The following is a 17691-nucleotide window of genomic DNA, read 5'->3' as shown; positions in this document are numbered from 1 at the left end:
GAGAAGTGATGAGCACTGAAAGCCTCAGTTATCGAGGATAAATTAGAATCCTTCCATCCAGCTCCCCCTTCAAACCTGGAATATCTTCCATAGACAAGATTTATTTTTTTTCTTTGCATGAAGGGATTTCACAGGCTTGCTTCACAGACATCTCCAGGTACTGTGATTATTACAACTTTTCTTTTGTCCTGTATCTCTGTTAAAATGTCTTCTGTGTACTGCAGTTTGATAAGAAACTGTTCTGAAAAAACAAACAAACAAGACTATTGCTCTTATTTGAACAGCATGGTAATTGTCTACTGAGGTCATTATGTTGAAGGATGTCAATGTGTGTCCCTCCTGTGGTTTTCTCTTTTTTTTCTGTCTTACCCGATCTTCTATGTTTAAATGTTCTGTGATAATTGTGGGGCAAACTGAATTTCAACCCTAAGAAATGTTGGTTGTTCCTACCTCCAGCCCTGCAGTCTTTTTCTCTCTGAACCGAAGCTTCTCAATCTCCAGCTCTTTTGTAACCCTTGGATTCCTCTCTAAAGCAAATAAGTATATACTGGTTTCAGTTCCAAGTAATGTGCATTAGCATATTTACTACAGTCTTTTTCCATTAAAAAAAGAAAAGGCAGCAGCATTACACTGATTTAAGGTTTATGGGTGGAATGAATTTGTTAGCGTTTTCTTCATACTCCTCCATCAGACTTCTCTTGTTTTTCAGTAGTTGTACATTGCTACATTAGCACTTGCATCCTTGGAATTACTTTATTTGTTAATTGAAAGAAAATACAGAACTTAAGAAGCACTGATTCGCTTCCTTGCATGCGTACATGTGCAAAGAAAAATTTCAAATGAAGGAGAAATAATTTGAATGGTGAAGATGTCTGCTGCTCAGCAATTCGTAAAATTCCAGTCAATGTGAGTGTGATCAGAAATGGCAGTTCGTAAATTCAAGACAATTTTAATGACTTGTTCAAAAAAAAAGGGAAAAAAAGTAATGTTAAGAGTTGTAGTGGAGATCTGGGTGTGTTCCTTTGGAGAAAGGTGATGGGCTACTCTTCAGAGTGGTGCCTAACAGTAATACTCCCCATGTGCTCTGATTATCTGTTGATTCGTGTTGCCTTGCTTTGTAAGGAAGTATTTGAAAAGGAGATGGACATTCTGAAATAATTTAAATGCTCAAAACTTAAAGCACTCCATTCTTTCCATAGTGGAAAAATGTGCAAAATGCTTAAATACCACTGAAGTTCTTGATTAGCCTTTTGGCCCAAGTTAACCAAGTACCAAAAAAAGCAACACAGATGAAAAGTTGTTGTGAAATGTTGTACTAAGATACTTTTTTTCATATCCAATGCAAAACTGTCACTGACTACAGCATCAGCATTCTTGCTGCTACCTGTTTGGTTTTTCCAGCTGTAATGGCTTGGCTCACTGGTTTGTTGGGGCTTGTTTTTTCCAATTTATTTCAGAAAAGTCTGAGTGGCTTCCAGCTGTCCATAGTGGAGAAAAAGCAAAAGATAATTTTGACCTTGAGCTGCAATTAATGTTTATATTTGGAAAGAAACTTTGCAATAAATAGAATCTGGGGGGAAAATAAAAGTGGATGAACAAAAATGGCTGTGGTGACTGCCTGTGTAAACATGGATTCCACGAGAGGAAAGGATTTTTGTGAATTCCTCCAGTGCACAAAAGTAGATCTTGGCTAAAGCAAGCTGTTTGCTCAGTCAGGGCTGTGAGTATTGCTTCAGATGTTATCAGAGAGAGATTAAAAGAACAGTAAGTATGGAGCTGTCAGGGTCATCTTGTAACACAGTACAATGAGGTAGATAAGATTTAATGGCAGTGTTGGATGTTTGCTTTGCTGCATCTTCAGCAGCATAGGAAGTAGTATTTCAGTTAACGTACTAGTGGCTTGGTTTTGCTTCTCAGTGCTCTAACAGTTCCTGGGTGAACATGGGAAGAAAATTCAATAATAAATAGGAGGAGCATAGGAAAGAGCATTTGAGTGAGTATCCAGTGGAACTGGAACTGCAGTGGGAGATCTAGCCTTAAGCTTCACTCTCATAAGAGGAGAAACTTAATTAGGAAATTAGTTTTGCTCAAAGATAAATTTTTTTGTAAAAGTTAGTCAGATTATGGTGGTATAACCAATGACCAAATCAATTCTGCTTATGGTGGCAAGTATTTTATCAGTATTTTGTTTCTGGAGGTTGTACTTCTTTCTAGTTTGTTTGTAATTTTTACCTGTAAATATTTACCTGTAAATTTATTACCTATAAATTTTTCCTCCAAATTTATTTCCATTGACCCATTTCCTTATTACAGGACATCTCAGAGATGATCTTATAAAACACAGAATAAATGCAAAGCAAGAAAGAAATAGATGCTCTTGACTAGAGTGAAGAAAAGCCATTGATGGACTCTGTGTTTCAGCATGTTATGATAGTTTCAGCTCATGCTGTGTTGTTCTTGCAAAAGTGAAAAACATTTGGATTAAAGACAGGTGAGTTGTTTTTTTTTTTTTTTTTAAATCTGTTATTAGATTTTCAGAATTGTAGTTTCACCTTCCTCCTGTGCATACCTTGAATGTCTGTTTGCAACATACTTCCTCCTTACGCAGCTGGTGGTTTGTTTAATGATCAGATTGTTAGTTAGCAGCTGATCTGTAGACAGAGGGGTCACAAGTAGACTTTCATATTCTCACTGGACCAAGCTAATAATAAAATTCCTGATGTGACTGTTTCCAACTGAGGTCAGGATTTTATTGATGAAGTTCATAGGGTATTTAATCTGTTTTGGGGGATGATTCTGTATTCTACTTTGGGCTGAGGTTTGTCCTAATTTGCTGGCAATTTGTTCTTCTCCTCAGTTCTACAGCTAACCTTGCCCAACTGCATCATTTCTTTGCGTCCCTGTCATCAATTTTCTGAGATGCTACTGAACTTATTTCTGCGACACTTTGAGATCTGTGGAACACAAAGTTACACGTGGTTATTCAGTGATGTTCTCTATGTCTCCTTATCATTACAGATCATAGTAATATACGTCACTTTTTTATTTGTATCACTGCTTTCTAATGTCAAATTTCTAATGTCTGTGGAAGAGGAAGTGCTGTGAATATTCCTGTGCCAGAATCTTTTTATCTTAGTTCACTTTCTGAATTTGGGAGTAGCCTCATGTTCCCCCAGAATAAATTAGATTACTACCGAGAGGGTGAGTTTAAAATAAATTTGCACAAGATATACCTTTGTTTTACGAACCAAATTATCAGAGATAAATTGTGAGTAAAATTTTCAAATGCTGTTGGTGGTGGTAAAAATAGTATAATCATGTTGAAAAGGTAAACATTTTGTAAGAGTGCATACAACCATGAGGTGACAGAGAATGACAGTCTGACTACTCATTGACTGTTTCCACCCTTGTTTCCACCCTCTTGTTTCTGTCTGACTGACCGTGTACTGTGTAAAAGGCTGTATCCAAAACACACCAAAGATGATCAACTGCCTCAAAATATAATGGCATAATCCTACAACAAAGATTTGGGAGCAAAGATTCTCAACCAAAATAGTTAAGAGTTAGAACTTATCAAGAACCAACTGTCCAAGGTAGACAGATTAAAAAGAACACTTGGTGAATTGGGCAGATGGTCTCTATTTAAGGACTATAAATATACTTCAAAAACGTCTTGACGTAATTATTTTCATATTTATCACTCTATAAGATGCTGCTTTTGTGATGTGACAGGCATTTGTTTGCAGCAAAAAAAAAGCTTTGTGTTTTTGTAGTTAACCTAGTTCCCCAAGAAGAGGGAAATTCAATTCCTATTCAATAGGCAAGCTTTTTCCAGTGTGGACAAATGCTATGTTTTAACCAGGAAGAGCACAGATTGCAATATGTAATATTCAAAGAGAAGTTAGTTTGACTCTGCCGAGACTTACGTGAAACTGATTCAAAGTGGCTTTTTAATAGTTTTCAGATCTATGTGCTTGTTGCTCTGTCTCCATTTGATTGCTTGTTTGTTTGTTTGGGGCTCTCTGTCAGTCACAGATAAAACCTTTGCTGATACTTATTCTGTATAAGCAACGCTTTGTATTTCTGGGAGAGGAAACAACTTTAAAAGTTGCACGTATCTACAGGACAGAGACAGAAATTACTGTGGTAAATCTGTAAGCAACTTGTAAGTACAGATCTTTCTTTAGAGATACACTTACTAAACAACAGAGAGGTCCCTCTGGGAATCTTTCACTGTTTTAGGCTGAGGTTTCCCCCCTGCCCCAAGAGCATCTTTACTCTCTGTAGGCGCTCAGAGAATTCTTCACATGGCTGGAAAAACATCAACCAAACTTGAATCTATCCCAGCTCTGCCAGTGAACCACTGACAGCAGTTCACCACTTTGGGCTGATGTTTATTAATCTGCAGTGAATGAATGAGCTACAACACGCAAAATCAGAGAAGGCACCTACAGTTTGAATGCAGTCTTCTATGCTGGGAAATGTGAGTTCTTGCTCCGGCTCAGCACAGATGTTCTAAGTGAACATACTACACATGGCTATATTTGTTATGTAATGCAGATTTGGCTGCTGAAACCATTTTAAGTTTTACATGTTACTAACAGAAACTTTACTCTCCATAGGAGCAGATTTCTATTTACAGTACTTGGAAACCATTTCCCAATGGACTCATCAACCCTACTGCTTTATTCACTTTTGGGGGAGGGGGGGAGGGGGGGGGGAAGTTGGGAATGATAAATAAATGTCCAGTGATGGATTCATTGTTAATTTGACAGCTTGTCTTGCCTTTTTTGCCTACAGCAATCACTGCTACTTCACTGTGCCATTTCAAAAATCAGCATTTATCATTTCATTTTAAAATGTCCAACAAAATTACAGCAGCACACCTTGTTAAGTCAGTCGTTTAATCACTTCTTTCTTAAATCAGTGTTTCCAAGAACTGCGTGGCTTCAGTCATAATTGAACTTCTGAAATCAGCAGCTCGCTACATTTAGAGGATGTTCTTTGGCTGATGGTCATTCCCCACATGAGACTCTGAATTTATAAAGATGAAAGTGCTCACTGATTAGAAAATCTTAAGGAAAAAATGCTACCAGCACAGAGGCAACTGAATTAAACTCTCGGCCTCTCTGTGAGGATGTGCTGGGTGTGTGGAAGGAGCTGGCCTTAAGGAGAGCTGGGTGAAGCACCTGTGGGTGAGATACAAAAGTTGACCAACTTTTCCTACTTAAAGTAACTTCAGTAACTAGCTCATAGTAACTTCAAGTAAAAAAAAGAATGCACTGGATGTTTTTGTTCTTCTTAAGGCCCAGCACACCCCTGGATGTGGCAGTTACACTGTGGAGAGCACTGCATAAAACTAATCTCTGGGTGGAGGAAAAAGGCAGGAAGGAGGCAGACAAGGTGGGCCTGTGCACTACTCTCCACACAGATGTCCTGTGCCTGTGCTGCAGGTGCAGAAGGGCTGGAGGGCGTAGCCAGCTTTCCTCAGGTGAGTACAGGGCACGGAGCACCCAGGAGCTGTCTCTTGCGGCACATTTGCTACGGCCAGCAGTCAGAGGGCTCCCAAGCGACCGAAACAGGAGCAGCAGCCGATGTTCAGCCGGGCGGTCCGATTAATTGCGTCGCCTCAGCTCGTCTCGTGACCTAACAGCGAACCTTCGGCGTCACTTCTGCGAGCAGACGGCACGCGGAGTGGAAAAACAGCGCGCTCGTCCGCTTACGACGGCCGCCGGAGAACTCCGGGGCCGCCTCTGTGTGGAGCCGGCAGCGGCGGGCGGAGTCCCGGCCCCTCCGCCCCACAGCACCGCCGCTCCCGCGCTCGGAGCGCGCCGACCCTTCGCCTCGGGGGTCGCGGAAGGATCCCCGCCCGCGGTCCGCTCACAGCCCCCGGCCGAGGAGCGCCTTACGGCGCAGGTGGCTCTCGAGACACTGGATGGCCGCATCGTCTACTTCGGGGTCGAACTTGTTGGCCAGGAGTTGGCGCTGCCGCAGCATCCAGGCCACGTCCCCGGCCCCGTAGACGCAGACGCTGCGCTGGAAGCGGCCGGTGCAGGGCGGGTAGGGCGCTCCGCGGCTCGTGTCGCCGTCCAGGTACTGCCACTTGACCAGGCGGGGCAGCGCGTTCATGTCGGACGTCTGGAACTTGTCGCTGTACGGCACGGCGCCGGGCACGCCGGGCGCGCGGTTCAGCGTGGCCCACACGTGCTCGTCGGGGCTGTAGGTGTCCTTGGCCCAATCGAGGAAGCGCCGCGCCGCGGGGTCCTCCAGCACGTGCCGCACGAAGGCCCGCGTGGCCGCGATGTAGGCGCTGCCCGTGAACATCGGCGAGGGCAGCGGCGACGGCGACTTCTCCGTGGCCGTGCGGGAGATGGAGGTCTTCACGAGGTGCTGGTACTTCCAGCGCTCCCGCTTGTAGGCCGTCGGCTTCTCCGACTCCATGCTGTTCTGCCCCTGCAGCACCCGCAGCGCGCGGACAATCTCCGCGTTGGTCTTGATGGGGAAGTCGGTGCCGCACGTGGTGAGGATGTAGCGCCAGGGCACGGGGCTCCGCAGCAGGTCCTGCATGCAGTTGAGGTCGGCCTGCAGCCGGGACCAGGAGGCGTACACCACGCTCTCCAGGCGGCTGGCCACGAAGACGTTGGGGAAGCAGGCGGCGATGGCCCGCACGGCCTGCTGGAAGGCGGCGGGAGCCTTGCCGTCCACGTGGACGCAGTAGACGTTCTGCGGCGCGTAGAGAGAGCGCAGGAGCCGCTCGAACATCTCGATCTTGTGGTGGATGACCATGGAGTAGGCAATGGGGAAGTCGGCTTCCTCCTCGCTCAGCGGGAACTCGATGTAGCGCCGGCCCTCCTTGAAGCTGCGGCAGTCCTTCGTCATGTTCAGGTACTCCTCGGGGCTCAGGGGTTGCCTTTTGTTCCTCACCTCCAGGTTGCTCACCAGGGCGTCCCGCACCGCCTCCTCGTCCCCGCGGACCACCCCCGCGCAGTCGAGCTTCCAGCGGGGCTCCAGCCGCAGCGCCCCGTACAGGCGGTCCCGGCAGCGCGGCTGGGCGTCGCGGCAGGGTAGGGCGATTCCGCGCAGCGCCACGGCGGCGGCCAGCAGCAGGGAGCCGAGCAGCACCGCGCAGCGCCGCCGCGCCGCCGGGAGCTTCTTGTTGCACAGCCGCATGCCCGACCCGCGCCTGGGAGCGAAGCGCTGCCCGCCCGGCCCGCCGCTGCCTCGCCCCGGGGCGCCCCGCGTCGCCCCGAGGGAGCGGTGAAACGGTCGTTGCCGTGCAATGAATGGACTGACGGTGCCGCGATCCTGCCGGGTGGAACAGCGGCGGGGCAGTCACCGCAGGTGAATAAAAGGAAGTCCCCTCCCTCTCTCCTTGCTGCGTAACTGTTTCATTTTATTAGTGCTTGGGTATCTTGTATGTCAGTGTGAAAGAAGATATTTGATCTTACCGCTTACCTCTCTGTGGAGCAAGCAGAATTCTTCTAGAATGCAACCTTGTGCTTTTAAAGAGAAGTATTGCTAGATGACTGTGGGATATATGCTGCTTTCCCAGTGTTTGCATCGTGTCAGGGAGCGACAGCAGCAGTGTTACTGGAGGGAAGCCCTGCAGCAGTGTGTTTGCTAGCCTGGAACGTTTGGGGCATTAGTGAAGGGTTATAGAATCATAGAATGTCTTGGGTTGGAGGAGACCTTAATGCCCATCCAGTTCCCCCCCCCTGCCGTGGGTAGGGTTGCCAGCCACCACATCAGGCTGCCCAGAATCCCATCTAATCTGGCTGTGAGTGCTGCCAGGAATGGGCCATCCACAGTTTCTCTGGGCAGTGGTGTCAGGGCCTCACTGCCCTCTGAGTAAAAAAAAAGTTCCTAATATCTAACCTAAACCTTTACCTGTTTAGCTGTTTCCCTCCTGTCCCATCAATATCAGAACATGCAAAAAACTGGTTCTCCTCATGCTTAGAAGCTCCCTTCAAGTACTGGAAGACTGTGATGAGGTCTCCCCAGAGCCCTTTATTCTGCAAGCTAAACAAGCTCAACTTCCTCAACCTTTCTTCATAGGAGAGGTGCTCCAGCCCTCTGAGTATCTTTGTGACCCTCCTCTGGACCTCCTCCAACAGTTCCACATCTCTCCTATACTGGAGGCCCCCAGGCCTGGACACAGCACTCCAGGTGGGGGCTTACAATGGCAGAGCAGGGGGAGGCCACTGAGGGGGAATCATTGCAGATGGTGTTTGGTAGCTGCTCAAAGTAGTCTTTGTTTTTGCAGTAGGAGCAGAGGGTGAAATCAGAGGCTGTGGGTTATAGATGAATAGCCACAAAGTGCCTGCTTAAATAAAGGAGTGAAAGAATACTGGTGCATCTTCATGTGCACCTGCCTCGGCAGTTGTACTGAATCACTTTGTGGTTTGAACCAAGCAAGAAATTTGGTAACGTGTTTGTGAAGAAATATTGGCTCCAATAAAATGAAACTTCTGTTAAAAAAAAAAAAAACAACAAAACTGCAAAAGGATTGGACCACTTATGTAAGGCTTCCTTAAAAAGTGAGAAGGTAGTAAGAATTTGACATTTATAACTGGAGAGAGAGAGACATTGGCTTTCTGAAATACAAAGAAAGGTGTGTCTCACTATTTATCTAGCTCTAGATACGTCAAGCACGCAGAACATGCACCAGAGCTGAGAACCAGGAATTGTTCTGCATGAGTTTTTGAAAACATCAGCTATTACATCTTGAATTTGTATACTGAGATTGCTGATTCAGTGTTCGTGTGAGTGTTCACTGTGCTTCGGCAAGTTTTTAAGTTATCTTCAGCTTGCTGCAGAGAGTTCATTTGCCTGGACAAAGTGCATTCCAATGGGGAAAAGATAATTGTTATGAACTTAGTGTATCTACGGTGATGTCTTTATATTGAATCTGTATTCTGATATCATTATACAAACTTCACCTTTGATGCATCTTGTGGGCCAGGAATACATGTTGTAGATAATGTAGATACTATAAAGCACTGTAAGCAGTTTTTTCTGCTTTAAGGTTCTAGCTGATCTGTATGTGTCACACCTTCTCGTGGCATGGTGTCTGGATGAAATCTTCCAAATCTTAGTCTAACAGGAAATGCTGAAAAACTGATGACTCCACTTGAGAGCTTTTAATGGGTTTTCATAGTTGATGCCAGTAACGTGCATTTTGGTATAACTTTTTGAAAATTATGGTCTTGTGATTCAGAAATGCAGTGATGTTTTTCATAAAAGTGTTTTTCAAGAACTTGAAAAGAGACTCTAACTGTCATATCACAGTTAGAAATTGATAATTGGTAAGTTTAACCTGAGACCTGAAAAATGTGTTTTCAGTGTACTCAGCTGTGACCCTAAGGCTAGCGGTGTATTTGATCTCTGAGCAGCTCCAAAAGCATAAGACACTAGTAAATAAATAACCCCAACCCACTGTGAAGTGGCAGCAGGTTGGTGCTGTTTCACTGTATGCTGGCCAATGATGGGAATGGCATAAACAGACCCATAGGTAATGCATTATGAAGTAACATACTTCTTGAAATTGCTGCCATATACACAGATGGTAGTAGTCATGTGGAAGGTAGTTTCTGGACAAATTATATTTGCTTATATCTGTATCAGATAGTTTTGTTGGTTTGTTTGTTTGTTTGTTTAATAAGGAAAGTCCAGTACCAAGTAAAGAACAAACTTTGAATTCAGTTGTCATCATTCTGTGAATTTAATGTCAGGCTGATGAATATGACGCTCTGGTGCTGTCTGTGCTACATAGCTGTTTGGACATAGATTCCCCCAGGGTTTTTTCTTGTTTTTGAACAACAGACTGAAGTGACCCGAAGGAGTTATGTCTTTACAAGAGACTCAGGGATGTCTTCCTTGCCTAATTTCAGGGTGGGTTTTTGAACTGTATTGTGTGGGAATTACGAGCCACACGCTTAACTGCAAACCTGAACAAGTTCCAGGGTGGATTATCAGTGTATCACTCTACTGACCAGCTCTCCGTGAATGTCGTCTTTGTTGCTTAGCATCAGTTTTTCGTGGTTATTTCCTTTTGTGTTCTCTGAACAGCAAGTAGCAATGCATATCATCAGCACAGGGGAACATTTGCTTTATTCTCTGCTAAGCAGACGAGCTGCAGCTTCCATCGTTAGGATTTAAAACTTTGCAGTTTCTGTAAGGATTGGTATCTGGCTTGTCTGATAAGAGCACTGTGCATTATGGACAAGGCACACACATCTTACTGTCATGCTTCCTGCAAATCTTTCTTTTTCCTTGGGAGAAATGGTAGCCCACACATGTATTGTTGGTAAAGTCCAAGATTTAAGAACTTGTTTTCATCCTAAAATAAGGATTAAAAACTGTTAATGTTAAAAACTGCTAATATTTATGCTCTTATCTGTAACTAAATAAAATTTCCAGAATGCTTTACTGTAAACTGGGCACTCAAAAAGAAAATTAAACAAAGGTTTGGCTTTGTTTAGTTTTTAACATCTGTCTCCCTTTGGGCACAAAAATGACTGCTTAAACGTCTATGCAGAGCAGCTGCCCCAATTATAAGGATACATATAAGGATGTTATAGAACAGTAGGTAATAAGGAACCTCCTACAGTACAGGCAGTGTCTAGAAGGTAATTCACAGCCACATGAATATTTGGATAGAGAGAGCAGTAAGCTAGAGGTAGGAGAGTAGATTGCAACGTGAAATGTAGATTTCATTGTATTCAGTTTTGCTGTGAAATGTCATTATCTGCAAAAACTTAGATAACTTGTCTATGGTTGTTGTAATATGGTTTTTGCATTTTTGTATCAGGAATTTGATGTTCACAGCAACGTGACTTGCCTTTACCCTTTGTGTCTGATAGTTGTTTGAGCTTTTGCGTGTCAGCTAGATAGCGAAGAGTTAAATAGAAGTACCTGAAGGAGGTACAAATAAGGTAAGCAGAAGGCAACACGCTTTACAAGGTGAGAGTGTGTAAAATATCAGTCAAAAGCAGTGTCAAGTAATCGTTTGTAGATGTTCTGTCCTTTTGACAATGAAGCAGGGGTTATGTCTCTTCCAGTGTTTGTTTTTTTTGCTTGAATTTGTCAAGCAAGGACAGAGGCTGTCTGTAGAGCAGTCCTTCATCCAAAGTGCCCTTTCTTTGCAGGGCCACGCTTCTGGCCTGAATGGAGTAGCGTTTGGGTGGTTTCCACAGCATTGCCATGGGCTGCAGTCCTTGGTGAACTGCTCTAGCATGGGTTTTCTGCACAGCCTTCAGTCCTTCAGGATAAGCCTCCAGAGCGAGACCTTCACTGCCTGCGATTTTTGACACTAAGCCTGCTCCACATGGCAGCTCTGCACGGGCTGTGGCTTCACTCGGGGCATACCCAGCTGCTTGGTAAGGGAAATTCTTGCTCCGCTGCCTGCGGCAGCTCCTGCCCTCCCTCACTATCCTTGGTGTCTGCAGGATGCCCCCATGCCCCCCATGCTCTCTCACTCTCTAGGCTGTTTCTTTTATCTTTTTCCCCTTTTTCCCCTTTCCTTATATATATCTATATATATATTTCTTATGTATATACAGAGGCACCACCAGCTTCAGTGACTGGCCCTTTGTGCCTGGCCTGGGGCAGCCACTGCTCTGTAATCACATGGGCCCCCTTTACCTCTCTTCCAAAACACTGCCACGTAAGCTCAGTAGGTTAAGCATTGTTTGTATATGGATCCTCTTTTGCTAATTGCTGGGAGGGAGCTAGGGAGAGGACAGAAATATGTGATAAGGGTATGACTTAAGTAAGGAAAAGGTTGTGTATAACTTTTTTCTTGCTCTTGTCTTCCTCTATTCCTACTCCCATGCTCAGCTTACTGTTTGCATAGGAAGGCCGATGGCTCTAGTTGTCCTGGTGTCCGCTCAGTATATTTTACAGCTCAAGATGATTTATGATATAGCCAACTTGTCAAAGACACATGGATGGTCATCCCAATTAATAGATAACGTTCCCTAGAAATACAGAGAATCGGCTTGCTGTTTCTCCCCAAAGTTATATGGATTAGTCACCTGACAAATGTCTGCCTGCCTGCCCGAAGCCTGAAAGATGATTTTGCAGACCCACCTAAAAATACTTAAGGCTGGTTCTGATACTGAAGTGGCTTTGGTTGAGTAATAACGGGAAGTTAAGCAAAATTAGTGATACTCCCACTGACTACTCCTTAAGTAAAATTGTTCCTAAATGTACTATATGCATCATTTGCTGTTAAGTACACACTTTGTGTTAAAATCATTGTGTTGTGAAGTGCTGCATTCCACTTTCTTTGTGTGTTGCCTAAGGGAATTTTCTTATTTGTGTCTGCTGGAAATTGATATTATTATTAATCAGTTCCTCCTTTGAATTGTGTTGATAAGGAATTAGATTTCTGTTTTCTTGACTGCTCAAGTTCCTCTTTTTACTCACTGTGCTATTGTAGTATTTTTATCTATAAAATCAAAGAATCATACTTGGATTATAGTTTTAAGATTTGAAGTACTGAATCTTTTGGAGAACTTTGTGACAACCTTCGCAATGTTTGTCCTTAGAGATTAAAGATTTACTGTTCTTTTTTTGTGGATTCTGACACATCTTATTCTTTTGCAAGTGAGATAAAAGGGAACAAGGAAATATTCTATTATGAAAGTAACTATAGTAAAGCTTATGTAAATATATTTACAAATGTACACCTCAGAGTAAACGTCAGTGTGATGAGCTCTGGATGGTCTTACACAGGTTTTGCTTCTTGAAATTCCCAGCCTGTTGTTTCATACCTTAGCTTGAGTTTTCTTGCTGTTTCATTTTGGAAGTTACATGGCTCAGTCCCATACTCTGTCAGGCCCACGTGCATCTTTTTAGCTGTTTTTATGTCTAATTAGAGGTTAAGTAAATCTTTGAGGAAACTGAGAGGTGTAAAAGAGTTTTGCTTCCCTGCAGTTTGTGACAAATGACGTAAGAGTGTGTGCATTACCTCTGAGTCAGCCTGCACACGGAAACATCAGAACATGAAAAGGCAGCACATACATGAAAATCATAATGCAGTGCTTATCGTATCATAGTTAGCAGTTCCTGTTTGGTAACTGATGTTAATCCCCTTGTAATTACAGGATCAATGCACCAGGTTGTGGACCTCTGTAGAAATATTACTGAAATGGAAGAGTTTCAACTTTCATTGATGACAAAATAGCTGGACCAAATGGAGTAACAGTGAGTATGCTTTGAAGAAAGATTAAACAGGTAGTCATAACCAACACATTATCAGCAGAATGTTTCTCAGTGGCTGATGTTTTACACAAAAATGAACTCTTCTGATAAGATATAATGCAAAATCACTAGAAACTACAGAGATAAGGATTTACTCACCTTATGCAGATCACTGTAGAGGCATTCAAATAGTGGAAAGATGCTGGTAAAGGTGTTTGAAAAATAAGTCCTTGGAACTGCTTCTGAAAACCGACAGCTTTCTGGCTGTGGTGTCCAACTGGAAACTGATCCTGCCTGGAAAAAATAACCTGAGTTTTCGTGAAGGATATAACACAAGGAAAACACAGTGATACTGGGGATAATAAATACATTAGCTCATGCCTCATTGTTTCTAGAAAAGGATTGCTTCATACAGAGTACGAAATATAAACAAAACAGCAAACAAAACTCTCTTAGAAAGACGATAGAGGCATTCAGAGCTGTAGGAATAAAGAAACAAAGAACCCGAAATTCATTTTATACATTTATCACAATGGAGAAAGCATGGTAACTCACTTTTGAAGGGTATGTTGCTTAATAAAGGAGTTCCTGAAATAGATGAAACTTACTGAGAGAGTTTGTATTTGAACAAAAAAATAGTCATAGAAACATGTTAGCTTTGTTCCTTGTTTTCTTGGCAGCTGTCTGCAAAGTCCTCTGGACTTCGGAGCATTCTATTCTGTAATAAAATTGCATTCGTTTTTTCAATTTTATGTTTATTTCTTCTTGGTCATAAACATAATGACATTTATGTGCAGACTGAAGGCTAATATACAAATTGTCAAAAAGCTTTTTGTTAATGTGACAGTTTATTTCTCTGTAGCTGCCCAGAAATGCATCTGAATATATTTAGAGCTACATTGAGTCTGTTTGCTTTTGAATATTCCACAGCTAGATCAGAATATTTTGGCAGGGATTTTGTTCTATTGCTGAGTTGTGTGTTTCAGGCTCAGTGAGTTTGGTAAATTTTCCTTAAATATCTGTAGAATTGATGTAGAGCACTTCCTACATTTACACTCATGAAATGCTACATAAGCAAGCGCCCAAAGGAAATCAGCAAGGGAAATATGTGTTTTTATTAAGTTAGCTTTTTTTTTTTCTTTTTCATTTCTTTTTCTTCTTATGTTTGTTTTCTACTTATAAGAAAAGGCCTTTCTTTGTGGCGAGAGATTTTGGCACTTGGTTTATGTGAATTTTTGGTCCTGTAGGAGTACCAAATTGTAGGCCCATAGGAAACAACTGTAAATGCAAATGTGAGTAGCAGAGTAGTAGTTCATTCTTTAAAAGATAGGACACTAGCAGTTCCCTTTCTTCGCATTGTTTTCAGATTTAAATTCTGTGTGCTCTTTTTTGCTGCTTTTGTGCTCAATGAGGATGGCACTAGAGATCAGTACACAAAGCACTACCAACTGTCTGAACTAAGGTCCATGAACCTAAGAATTCCTTTTAAGTGAAGAGAGGTGGTGAAGGGCAAAGGAGAAGCAGAGATGTTGGTTTGTGTTTTACTTCGAATAGGGATAAATTCAGTTGTTTATGCCTGATCCTCTCAGTTATAGCTTCCTCAGTCATTAATGACATTAAAGAATGTATGGTGTCTTGACTCTTCTTTTTGAAGTAGTTCATATACATGAATGAGAGAGGTTTTCAGTGATGAACTATTTCTGCTCATTTTCAGATCGCTTTAATATTGTATGATGCCAGTAATTAATGGTATTTCCAGGTCATTTCACTCATCTATTTTGAACAATTGTGAGTAATTGTTTAGGTACTGAATGAGTTCTTTACCTCAGTCCTCACTGGCAGCCAGGATTCCAGTATTTCTCACATCCCTGAGCCCTGCATCCCTACGCCTCTAGGTGGTGACCAGGGTGGTGAATTCCCCCCTTCACTCCCCCCCCCCCCTTGCACTGTAAGGGCAGAACAAGTCCGAGACCCCCTCATGAGACTGAATGTGCACAAGTCTATGGGGCTGGATGGTGTGCATCCCGGGGTTCTGAAGGAGCTGGCTGAGGTGATTGCCAAGATGTTCTCCATCATGTTTGAAAAGTTGTGGCTGTCAGGTGAGGTCCCAGATGAGGGGATGAAAGGTCACATCATTTACAAGAAGGGGAGCAAGGAGGACCTGGGGAACTACAGGCTGGTGAGTCTCGCCTCTGTGATCTGCGAAGATCATCCTGGACAGCATGCTTGATCACATGAGGAACGAACGTGTGATCGGAGACAGCCAGCACGGCTTCACCAGGGGAGGGTCATGCTTAACCAATTTGGTGGCCTTCTATGATGGAGTGACGGCATTGCTGGACAAGGGGAAGGCGATCGATGTCATTTACCTGGACTTGAGCAAGGCCTTTGACATGGTCCCCCACCACATCCTTATATCCAAATTGGAGGAACATGGATTTGATGGGTGGACCACTCAGTGGATAAGAAATTGGTTAAAAGGCCACAGACAGAGGGTGGTCATCAATGGCTCTATGTCCAGGTGGAGGCCGATAACGGCGGCATCCCCCAGAGGTCTGTCTTGGGACCGGTGCTCTTTAACACTGTTATCAATGGCATTGAGGGTGGAATCAAGTGCACCCTCAGAACGTTTGCTGACGACACCAAGCTGAGTGGTGCGGTTGACACAGTGGAAGGAAGGGATGCCATGCAGAGGGACCTCGACAGGCTGGAAAGGTGGGCTTGGGTGAACCTAATGAGGTTCAACACAGCAAAGTGCAAGGTTTTGCATTTGGGCCAGAGGAATCCCAGGCATCCATGTAGACTGGAAGGAGCGGTCCTTGAGTGCAGCCCTGTGGAGAAGGACCTGGGGGTCTTGATGGATGAAAAGTTTAACTGAACCAGCAGTGTGCTGGAAGCCGGTGGCTCGGAGGACAAATGGTATCCTGGGCTCCATCAGAAAAGGGGTGACCAGCAGGGACAGGGAGGTGATTGTCCCCCTCTACTCTGCTCTTGTGAGGCCCCATCTGGAGTACTGCATCCAGGTCTGGAGCCCCCAGTACAAGAAAGACAGGGAGCTGTTGGAGAGGGTCCAGAGGAGAGCCACAAAGATGATCAGGGGACTGGAGCAGCTCCCCTGTGAGGACAGGCTGGTCTGGGTAGCCTGGTCTGGTATGAAATGTGGAGGTTGGTGGCCCTGCCTGTTGCAGGGGACTTGGAGATTCATGATCCTTGAGGTCCCTTCCAACTGTGATTCTGTGATTTTATAACAGCTAATCATTTTAATCCTGGATTGTGTGCTGGCAACTGACAATCCTATCATAGAGCAAAGGTCTTTATGAAGTGAAAATAGATGTTCTGATGAATATTTGCCCTTCCAGTTACTAAATGACTTGCTGAAAAGTGAGAAAAGTAGTGTAAAATGAGTTTTAAGTTAAAAATTGATTCACAAGTCGACTAGCTGACTAATACTTCAGTCCCAACTAAGATGAAATTCATCAAGTTGTTTCAGAAAAGAGCTGTTTTGAACTGTTTTATTTTGTTTATTTTTGTTTTTTTAATGGTTACCATTACAAAAAGGACAATAGAAGGAACCTCACCTTTTGCAAGGGAATATTTTAGCAAACAATAGTTTACATCCAGAAACAATATGTTGTGTAAGTGTACTAGTGTGCATTTAAAATGGTGAGATCCTAGTACTGATGGATAAATACAGACTGATGCTGTGGCTTCATGCCCTTTTCCATGCCAATGCAGAACAGAATTGGTAAAATCTTGATAGCTTGCCCATCAGCTGCACATGCACAGTGTTAGCCATTGCAAAAGCTACTGAAAAGAGGAATTGGAGTTCGTTGCTAGTGGGTTGTTTTTTTTTTTTTTAATTCACATTTGTTTAGTTTCTTTTAATACATGCTATTGTAGTTGAAACCATGTTGACTAGCAGTACTCTTATGGTTTTACTGCTGATGCTTGACAGGCATATTTCTAGATTTTAGTATGAATGTTTATAATATAACAGGAAAGCTAATTAGTGAGTATGGTGTTTGGTTGTGTTCTTTTGAATTGACTGGAAAAAAACACACAAAAAACCCCAACAAAAAACAACCCACCAACAACACAAAACACTTTACAGTCTAAACTATCTTCACCAAAGAAGAGGAATAAATTATCCTTCATAGGAGGATGTGAACTATGATCCATGTATCTGTGTAGATTTCCCTTTATTTCATCTTTTTCTTCCTGGAGCTTAATGAAAATGGTTGTCTGTAACTGGAACAATAATGACACAACTTTTATCAGCAAGACTGCTGCCAGTGTGGACTCTCTTCCTTTATTTTGAAGCACTTGAAGTTGCCAAGAGTAATGTTGAAGAAGATGCTTGTCAATGTCTGAGCAATGTGCAGTGAAACCATGGGGGTTGGGAAAGGTTTTGTGTGCCTGAGTGACAGCATTTTAGCAAAAAAGAGATTTGAAGAATTATGTTTTGTTAAATTTGTTCTCCCCTCA

The 17691-nt window shown here is 43.3% G+C and overlaps 2 protein-coding genes and 1 long non-coding RNA gene across 7 annotated transcripts in view; 1 reads left to right on the top strand and 2 right to left on the bottom strand.

Moving 5' to 3' along the window:
• Positions 1–5843: 5843 nt before the first annotated feature.
• GCNT3 (glucosaminyl (N-acetyl) transferase 3, mucin type) lies at positions 5844–7170 on the bottom strand. Its single transcript, XM_042824039.1, has one exon. It carries the CDS (start codon positions 7168–7170, stop codon positions 5881–5883), a length of 1290 nt encoding a protein of 429 aa, XP_042679973.1. The 3' UTR covers positions 5844–5880.
• Positions 7171–7326: 156 nt separating this feature from the next.
• Positions 7327–17691, top strand: part of OTUD7A (OTU deubiquitinase 7A) — a 140293-nt gene continuing 129928 nt past the window's right edge. For 2 of the 5 annotated variants that reach the window (XM_042824033.1, XM_042824028.1), the window contains exon 1: positions 13016–13209. The gene's annotated coding sequence lies outside the window, so the exon portion shown is untranslated. Of the gene's footprint in view, positions 7342–13002; positions 13210–17691 lie in introns of those variants that run through there. The other 3 variants (XM_042824029.1, XM_042824038.1, XM_042824037.1) reach the window with 3 other exon arrangements.
• On the bottom strand, positions 10087–13860 carry LOC122163127. Its single transcript, XR_006169826.1, has 3 exons — positions 13762–13860; positions 13366–13500; positions 10087–10339 (listed from the first exon to the last, which is right to left on the bottom strand). It is a non-coding gene; the product is annotated as an uncharacterized LOC122163127 (long non-coding RNA).

The sequence above is a fragment of the Centrocercus urophasianus genome, unplaced genomic scaffold, assembly GCF_019232065.1.
Source record: "Centrocercus urophasianus isolate 14NV4802_14NV808 unplaced genomic scaffold, USGS_Curo_1.0 seq_23, whole genome shotgun sequence".
NCBI lineage: Eukaryota > Metazoa > Chordata > Aves > Galliformes > Phasianidae > Centrocercus > Centrocercus urophasianus.
This window is presented reverse-complemented; position numbering and strand designations above follow the sequence as displayed.

Bases quoted from the DNA above. Each gene is read 5' to 3' on its own strand.
- GCNT3 (XM_042824039.1), bottom strand. From the start codon at position 7,170: ATGCGGCTGTGCAACAAGAAGCTCCCGGCGGCGCGGCGGCGCTGCGCG.